Source organism: Dendropsophus ebraccatus, chromosome 9 (assembly GCF_027789765.1).
Source record: "Dendropsophus ebraccatus isolate aDenEbr1 chromosome 9, aDenEbr1.pat, whole genome shotgun sequence".
NCBI classification, from domain to species: Eukaryota; Metazoa; Chordata; class Amphibia; order Anura; family Hylidae; genus Dendropsophus; species Dendropsophus ebraccatus.
This window is the reverse complement of record NC_091462.1, coordinates 73,084,375-73,094,019: the sequence shown is the minus strand read 5'-3', so window position 1 is coordinate 73,094,019 and position 9,645 is coordinate 73,084,375. Positions and strand designations below refer to the sequence as shown.

Genomic DNA, 9,645 nt, shown 5'->3' with positions numbered 1-9,645 from the left:
ATGAGGACACTATGGGGCTGTCAGTGTTATGAGGAGGACACTTTGGGGCTGTCAGTGTTATGAGGCTGACACTGTTATGGCGGCACTGTAGCTTTATGTGCTCCTGTAATATTAATATGGAATATTCATCGTAAAGTCTTTGTGTTAGGAATATAGGTGATGTGCTGTTCCTCATTCTTATTCACTACAACTTCAGTCTGAGCCGCCATCGCCTCCGGTTACGGCAGTAACGGCTCAGCCGTGCAGCTCCCATAATCCTTTGTGTTTCTCTGTTACGCTATCCGACAGGGACGCCGGGATTTGTAGTCATTCGCCATTTTACACCGTAAGCTTCCCTGTGTACTCTATTTCCCATCAGCCCCCGGGAAATGCGCAGAACACAGCGAGACAGCTGAGATCCGAGTCTCCAAGATGGCCACTTGGGGAAGGAGGCGCGCAGGGCTGGGAGGCAGAGAGAGGTGAGCATGGCCCGCCATCTAGCCCAGCCGGTCCGGCGGCATCCGTCCTGCTGGGGGTAGGCTCCGGTGTTGTAGCCGCGGGGGCCGGGGGTCTGTAGCCTGTGCCGAGGCCTCGGCGCCCTCAGCTTCATGTGTGAGCTGCTGAGCGGTGACAGGCCCGAGGTCAGGGGGAGACCGCCAGAGGTTGCCGTGGGCTGTCAGCACGTAAGTGCCAGTCCGGGGGGGCGGAGGTGGGCAGCGCGTGCAGTGCCCCCCCATGGGTAGAATGGATGATCCCAGGGCGGCGGACTATGAGTAAGTGGGGGGCGTGAGAGGAGACGGCCGGCATGGTGGGGGCCCAGAGGCGGGAGGGGGCACGTGCCGCTGCCCGGTGTCCCACTGACCCCAGTCACACTGCAGCCCCGGCTGCCGCTCGGCCCCTCTGAGGTCAGTGACATCTCGTGCCCATTCATTGCTGCCAGGCTGCTCAGGTCTCACCGCCTGCTGTGTTGGGCTCTGTTCACACTGCCATCACTTTCTCTTATAATGGAGCCTATTGGCTGCTATTAGGTCTGGCAGGTGTGTATTATTCCCACACAGCATGCAGGTAGCCCCCCCCCCCCGCCTTGAGTCATAGATCTCTAGCTGCTTGAGTATAGAGAAACCTATCAGCCAGTGCTGGTGGGACAAGAAGCTGCCGGGACCACCCTGTGACTGGGGTCAGGCAGCATGAGGGGGCTTGTAGGAGTAAGGGGAGACGCCCCCTTCCCATCAGTGAGTGGGCTGTGTATTAGGACCCCTGGAGGTGCTGACCTGGTGAGTGTTTATGGCAGAGTGGTAAGTACTAGGGTTATTGTTACCTGTCAGGTTCTATAAATAAGGATTGTGTGGCATAGTTGTGCCCAGTAACATTTCCAAATTACTTTTATATTTATATTGGCCTGTAGATCCCTGTACAGAGCCACCATTACCTGCCTCCCCGGCCACACGTTACATTAGGACCATTAGTGTCTAATGGTCTCCATAGCCGACACAGGACCCAGCGCCGTACAATCACATGACACTGGGTCTCATGCTGAATGTGGTTGCTATGGAGACAACAAGAGGCTCAGTCACCTGACGCACAGTTATGAGCAGCCGGCAGCGCAGGCAGCAGCCACTTTACTATTTAGACAGATTTGAACATGAGTGCCCGGGGCTGCACTGTAATCACTTCTCATATAAACCTTACAGGTTTACTTAAAGGGAACCAGATTCCAGCTCACATTTTTATTAAAGGATTTAAAAAAATGAAGGGGGTTTTCGGATTTAAACATACTTCTCTCCTATTCACAGGATAGGGGACAAGTAAAATATTGCGGAGGGGCCAACCTTCGTGCCTGCCAGGGTTCTGTAGATCTGCATCCCGACTCCTTTGATATGATAGAACCACAGGCTTGCGCGTTACCCACAGCTGTATTCACTCTATAAAGAGCCAAATGCCGTACTCAGCTCTCTCCATTCATACCAAAGGAACTAGGGTGCTGATCTACAGATCTCTGGGGGGCACGGAGGTCAACCACCACCCCCTACGCCACAATACTGTGGATAGAGGACAAGTAAGTTTAAACCGGAAAACCCCTTTAAGTGATGTGACTGGCCACTAAGTACCCTCCTTTTTCACCAGTTTTATGTAAATGCCCCTTGTACTCTTTTGTTTCTATTGTACAAGATACAGTTTTCTAAAGATATTCTTTTTGTCAGGGCGCCCTTTTCCACGAGTGAGTGGTACATCGTACATGAGATTTACAATGGTGAAAATGCCCAGGACCAGTTTGAATATGAACTGGAACAAGCCCTTGAAGCCCAGTACAAGTACATAGTAATTGAACCAACCCGCATTGGAGATGAAACTGCCCGCTGGATCACTGTGGGAAACTGCCTGCACAAGACAGCAGTGCTTTCTGGTACATTCTGCCTTCTTACCCCATTAGTTTTGCCTTCAGAGTATTCACCCTACTTGTCTCTGCCAGCCGGTATCCTTAGCTTGGCTTGCTCTACTCTTTATGGAATCTCCTGGCAGTTTGACCCTTGCTGCAAATACCAGGTGGAGTATGATGCCTATAAGTTATCCAGACTGCCACTACACACTCTTACCTCCTCCACGCCAGTGGTGCTTGTAAGAAAGGACGACATCCACAGAAAGAGACTACATAACACGATAGCTCTTGCTGCACTGGCCTATTGTGTCAAGAAGCTGTACGAGATTTACGTTGTATGATTTCCACACAATCCCGAGGATTCAATAATAACACTTATTATTTTTTTTTGTGGAATTTGTTAGAGATCGAAGATTTCTTCAAAGGAGAAAAAGTCAGTTCTACTGTACTGGTTATTTACAGCGCTTTATACTAGGATGGTGAGGACCTGCTGTCAGTTCAGTATACCCAAGACACAAGTTGTAACACAACATGGAATATACTCACAAGTGGCATATGAGGGAGGGTTTTTTCCTTTTTAACATAGACACCTAAGTATTTGTTGTACCATACTTAACCAGCCAGAAGTCCATGTGACCATTAAAATAATAAAAAATACACTTACTGGCTTATTTGCTTTCCTATTGCGGACAAAAAAAAAAATTAAACAAGAAAATATGGTAGAAAAATGTTTTGTGTTGTCTACCTTTCAAGCCCAAGTGCCTTATATTGGATTCAGAAAAAAGGTTTGTTAAAAACAGAGGAAGAGCTCTCCGTCACTCCATGGATTATTGATGTGAATATGATGAGAAACTTAACACATCTCACATTATCGACTCCTTTAGCCCTGTATATTGCACCTAGTGATACAGAAATCATATAATGTAGCATATGACACAAATAGTACTATGGGGGATACATGATCACTGGCCAAGTTATGGGTAACACTACCTTGTCAGCCTTGGGGTTAAAGCACTGACTGTCACATTGAACATGTGGCCCTTCTGAGCAGATTAATCTCTAGTTTTTTGGGAAACTATTCAGCAGACCCCGTAACTTAGTCACCTAAATACCTGTTTATACTGGTGGGCTATCCTATCAGTGACCATTATTATTGTATGCACACTCCGACAGGAAAGGCAGTCACCGATTAGGATCATCTACCGACATCAAAGCCAGGAATGAGCAGAGATTTAAAGGGATTATCCAGTGCTACACAAACATGGCCAGTTTCTTCCAGACAGCCCCACTCTTGTCTCCAGCTTGGGCGGGGTTTTGCAACTCAGTTCCATTGAAGTGAATGGAGCTTAATTGCAAACTTCACCTGAACTGGAGACAAGAGTCGTGTTGTCTCTGAAAGAAAGTGGACATGTTTTGTAGCACTGGATAACCCCTCTAAAGGAAATCTGTCACATTGTAATAAACTGACTGAGCCAGCGGCACTGGCTGTTGTACACTGTAGTAAATGCACTGCAGTTACACCTCTGAATACTGTCTTTTGTATTTTTAGTTCCACAAAAATTTCTTTTATAAAGCCTGTGTCAATAGAGAAGCCGTAGTGCCTTCTGTACCCTAGGGCTGCAGCGCCTCTTTGGTCCATGGCTATATCCCAGTTTTCCAGGCAGTCCTCCTGCTGGATCCGCCCGCTGCACGGAGCGGGCAGACAGCGAGAATCATTACCGAGAGTTCGGGTTCGTACAAACCCAAACCCATCCCTAGTTGCAATTAATGAATGACTGCGTCAGAAGAGAATTGTTGCTCTCTGTTGGTGCAGGCACAGTGGGTGTGAGAGACGAGGCTGTGGCATCAGTAGCTGACAGTGGGATCTGATTCCTGCATGTCCATCACACAGGAAATGGGTGGGTATTCAGACCAGATAGGTGCTGCAAGCCTGGGGCACAGAACACCCTAGGCCCTGCCCCTTGACACTTTTACAGGTGATATAGAAGCAATTTTTATGGAAATAAGGTTTGCAAGATATATAATGACAGCAATTCAGTCTGCATTTTGGAGGCGACAGATTCTCGTTAAATACAGTACAAGTTCTAGTAAATCATTTTGCACAAAAGTAAAAACCAATCTACTATGCTAAGCTCTGTGTGATCTATAAAATGCTGCCTGCAGCTTGGACAGCATGTTCAATGGGACAGTTTTTCTTTACTAAGTGAGAGAACGTGCATTTACTTCTATAAGCCTGAGTGTATATAAGGATCTCCTCCTGACTGAGATCTGTATAAGTTAATCAACCCCAGCATAGCACCTCACAGAAGGGCATATTTATATTATATATGGGACTGTGCAAGTTTGAGGCAGGTGTGGGGGGAAAAAACACTGCAAATGTGGCCTTATTCCCTAACTTTGTAATCCACAGACACTACAGAGCATAAAGCTGCGCAGCACACTCGCGGAACTCCCCACATCGTGTATCACAATGATCCCAGGAGCACGAAAGGTGTTTGGATCTTCGTGGGACTGTACAGCCGTGCAAAGATTGAAACACTTCCGGCATCAGAGTGATATATTATGCCAGGAGTTAAGCGAGATTGCTGCACAGCTCCGTAGCATCCATGGATTAGAGTGTGGGAGTAAGACATAAGGCTGTCTTTCTACAAATACAGTTAAAAACTATGGCCACATTCTTAACCAACAGCCTTGCACATGACTATTATGCTGAAATGCCCCCTACCACTTGCAGGAGTAAATCATGATACAAATCTACATCTGCTCCCGAGCAGGTGTGGAGTTGTTCCGCAATGCCTGTGCCAGGCGCGGGGCCGGCCGGCTTCACTAACGGTCTATTTACACAGAAAGATTATCTGCCAAAGATTTGAAGCCAAAGCCAGGAATAGATTTAAAAAAAGAAATCTCAGGCTTTCCTTTATGACCTGATCTCGGTTTATAGTCTGTTTTTGGCTTTGGCAGATAATCTTTCTGTATAAATGGACCCTAAGAGCCAAATTCGGCTGGGAAAAAGCTGGTGGGGCTTTATTTAAAGAGGATGTACCACCCAATACGTCCTCTTTAACCTGAACCCACCTATGGATCGGCGCCGGCATGGGGAAGACAGTGTCGCGGTCCGTTTTTTGGACCGCCGCCCCCGGTTCCCGAGCACGGCGCCGTTCGATCCGGCAGTACCGGCCGGTGCTGAAGCACTGGAGGCCGGCCCGCCCCCAGGGGGAGGGAATTCCCTTCCCTGTATGACGCGGCTCGCTTACAATGAATGAAGCCACGTCATACAGGGGAGGGAATTCCCTCCCACTGGGGGCGAGCCGGCTGACTTCCAGTGCTTCAGCACCGGCCGGTACCGCCGGATCGAACGGCGCCGTGCACGGGAACCGGGCGGCGGTCCGAAAAACGGACCGCGGCACCAGCTTCCCTGTGCCGGCGCCTATCGATACGTGGGTTCAGGTTAAAGAGGGTATATCTGGTGGTACATCCTCTTTAAGACAGGTGTATTTGCCAGTCTTGATAGGTGTTCCCCAAGGTTTTTTATTTGTGGCATTTTTCATTGTTGTCATGTCCATATGCATGTTGGTGGGTTTTTTTCCACCAAATTTTTTAATTAAATGATGAAAGAATCATGTAATGAAGACTCAAAAATACCATGCAAAATTAGTGTTTGATCAAAGTATTAAGGTTCCTATAGTAAAAAGTTTCAGCCCCAAAAATACCATGCAAAATTAGTGTTTGATCAAAGTATTAAGGTTCCTATAGTAAAAAGTTGTCTCACTCTGCTGATTTCTACACTGTATGGGTCCATTTACACAGAAAGATTATCTGCCAAAGATTTAAAGTCAAGGCCAGGAATGGATTTGAAAAGAGGAGAAATCTCAGGCTTTCCTTTATGACATGATCTCTGTTTATAGTCTGTTCCTGGCTTTGGCTTCCAATCTTTGGCAGATAATCTTTCTATGTAAATGGGCCCTAAGTTGCAAGGATTTCAACTCGACCCTTTTGTATATGGGGTGAACAGGAAAGGTGTGTGTGTGTGTGGATATGAATTGTAAATGTACCACAGATCTTGTTCCTACTGCAAGATTATTACATACAAGGGACTTAACTACACTGGGATACAATTCACTGAGGGGGTTACCTACAGGAGGGATAGCCTAATTACTATGCACAAAGGGGACCTAACTACTATATGGGGACACAGGGACCTAATACTGTGTGCGCTGGAGCAAGTAACAAAATATTTCTTTGGCAGATTCTGCAGAGGAGTGGTTGCCCAGGCTAGATGGGCCAAAAAAAACAAACAAAAAAAACTAGTGGCGAATGACTTTGATCAGAAAAGACATCACCTGTGAGTTATTGTATATGGCCCCGTTCACACTGAGCAAGAACGTTGGAATTCCGCAGCGGAGCGCTCAGTATGCTGCTTTGAGTAAAGGAGAGGGCACGTGCTCTTCCGCTGCCGCCGATCTCCGCTCAAAGATATGACATGTCATCTCTGAGCGGAGAGGGGAGGATGCGGACGCGCGTGGCCTCTCCTTCACTCACAGTGAGACACTGAGCATGGCGGCATTGCACGGCAGAGCGCTTCGCGGAATTCTGTCGTTCTTGCTCAGTGTATACAGAGCCTGTGTAGAGCTGGTATCTATTAATATATGGTATTGTGTAGGAGGATATTATCCTTACTTTTGTATAAGATTACTTTCAGTAACAGTGTGGTGGTGTAAGGCCCTATTAACACATCCGCAATTTTTAAAATTGCTCTATTACATTATAACACTTTTATTTTTTGGTCTATGGGGCTATTTGAGGCTTTTTTTGTGCCATGATCTGTGCTTTCTAATGGTACTCTGCTTGCATACTGCAACTTTGGATCACTTGCATCACTGCACTGATCTCTCATAAAGATCAATGCAGTACATGTGTACTGCATTAATTCCTGAGATCGGTGCTAAATTACCATGGCCTGCCTGAGCCCAAAGTAATCAAGTGCCGAGCAGGGATCAGCATCACTGCAGTGCTAACGCCCAGTTAGAAGCAAAGATTGCACCTTGGCACATGCATCACGACTTGGGTGGAGATGTGCGATCCTGCTATTAGACCTCTAAGTGGGGCATTGAAAATTCTGGTCAGTTTATACGGCGGCATTTAAATGATAATTAGCAGACTGCGGCAATTGGCCCGTGCTGGCTAATAGCTGTGGTCCCCAGCTGCTCCGTGTGCTTTATAGAGGGGTCAGATTGTGACCCTGCTCTGAACTCCCCCTACCCGCCCTAGGATATACAGGTACCTGATTAGGGGGGGAGGGGTTAATCATGCACTGGCTTTGCAAGGTGCTATGCAAACAGGAATGAGAGAAAAGCCAACAAGACAAGGAAGGGGTTACACTAAGCATTGAACTGCTGAGATGAGAAGCAAGTCTTAGTCTACTTTTCAATAAAGCCTCAGTGAGCATGCACACCGCCCAGGTTACCTCTTTTTCCCTCTCTTGCACATAGCGCATGCTAAGCCCTGTCCCACTTCCTGTGTTTGTTACTAGAGAAGGATTGCTCATGATAACTGGCAGTGAACTGCAGTTTGCAGAGAAGTGAGTAATAGAAAAGTATTTACAGCGGTTTTGGTGACTTTACAAATATGTAGCAGCTGCATTAGCAATCACACACAGCAAATTGTGGTCTATTATGTAGCGCCGATAACTCTTCGCCACTACAGTAGATTTGTGTGCCACTACACAGTTTTCTGTGTATGCTGTGTATTCTGTGAGTGCTGTTAGGGTACATGCACACTAAGGTATTCTCGCGAATAACTTGCAGCAGATTCTGCCGCTCGTCTCCTTGTGCTCCCGGCTTCACTCTCCACCATCCCATAGACTCCATTCTATGGTCAGGCAGATTCCGCCATCCACCCAAATAATGGACATGCTGAATCAGATCCCCTCCTGGAGACTAACAATTCATGCCATACATTTCATTACCTTATCAGTCTCCTTCCCCCAGTTCTGCGCCTGCTGCTTTGTGCTTAGGACACAGAAAACTGTATAAAAGTTGTTCTTTCAGTCTCCCTTCTTCCTTCCTTCCTTCCAAGACAGCTCATGTAAACAGTGTTCCCGGATGGCTAATTATGGAATCTGTAATGCGGTAAAGTCACTCTAAGGTCATGTTACTTGTGACATTACTGTGATTAACCTTCCTGTCCTCACAGAGAGCAGAAACAGTGCAGATACAGCTGGCCAGAGACACGCTTTACATGAATTGTCTCAGAAGGGAGGAGGAGGAGACAGAGAGAACAGCTCTTGTGCAAAGCAGCAGGCTGAAAACTGGGAGAAAACTGAAAAGGTAATGACATGTATGAAATGAGTAGTTAGTCTCTGTAGGGAAGGGGGGGATGAATCAAATAGTGGAGCGGAAATCCCCCTTAAAGGGAATCTGTGGCTCTTGATGATGCTCAAAGCTCAATTGTCAAAGAGGCTGTGCTGAGCCACAAGCTGTTCCTCCCCCTTCCCTGATTGATGTGTTATAGATTAATTGATTCCCTTTAAGCAAGTTGAATCTGAAGAATGTAAGAAAAATGGTAAACCAGACTTTAGCATGTTCTGTCAGGGTGGAATTCCTACAGAAGATTTCATTTGGATTAGGTACTAATTTTCTATTTAGAAATGATGGTTTACAGTTCGCCCTTTTGTAAAATGTCACCCACATGCATGTTACTGTAATCCATTGTGCATTTTAAATGTGAAATGGTCGAAAGGGAAAACACATTGGGTAAACTCCACTAATACAATGAAAGGGGTCCCCACTGGCAGTAGCTGTATGCAGGCAAGCATCGGTGCTGAGAGGCCCCAAAATATCCACAGCTGTTATCCCACAGGAACGACAATGAAAATGCTGCATTACCCTGCAGTGCCAATGTAGAGATGACAAAACTAAGCATCCTCTAAAAATAACCAACAATACCTGATGGACACCGTTCCCTATTAGTTCAATATATGTGTGCCATGAATATTCTACGCTATACTTCAGTATAGCTCTTGTATTAGAAAAAGTCATGTAATTGTCTTTCCTGATCAAATAATAAAGGTAAACTACATCTTTAGGCTATGTTCTCACACAGTATTTATGCTCAGTATTTTGCAATCAAAACCAGAAGTAGATTGAAAACACAGAAAGGTTGTGTTCACACCTTGAAATTGAGTGGATGGCCGCCAGCGAACGGCAAATAATTGAAGTTGTTTTTAAACTGCGGCCATTGTTTTGAAATAACGGACGTTATTTGCAAATAAATGGCGGCCATCCACTCAA

At 46.3% G+C, this 9,645-nt stretch overlaps 1 protein-coding gene across 3 annotated transcripts; it reads left to right on the top strand.

The window, feature by feature from the left end:
- Window positions 1-288: 288 nt before the first annotated feature.
- Window positions 289-3,015, top strand: TMEM11 (transmembrane protein 11). 3 transcript variants are annotated; one of them, XM_069985353.1, is made up of 2 exons: window positions 289-458; window positions 2,181-3,015. In XM_069985353.1, exons 1-2 carry the CDS (start codon window positions 412-414, stop codon window positions 2,695-2,697), a joined length of 564 nt encoding a protein of 187 aa, XP_069841454.1. In that variant the 5' UTR covers window positions 289-411; the 3' UTR covers window positions 2,698-3,015. The 3 variants fall into 3 exon arrangements, with proteins under 3 accessions (XP_069841454.1, XP_069841455.1, XP_069841456.1); XM_069985354.1 differs by lacking the exon at window positions 289-458 and adding an exon at window positions 709-752; XM_069985355.1 differs by lacking the exon at window positions 289-458 and adding an exon at window positions 1,249-1,274.
- The last annotated feature ends 6,630 nt before the right edge of the window (window positions 3,016-9,645 follow it).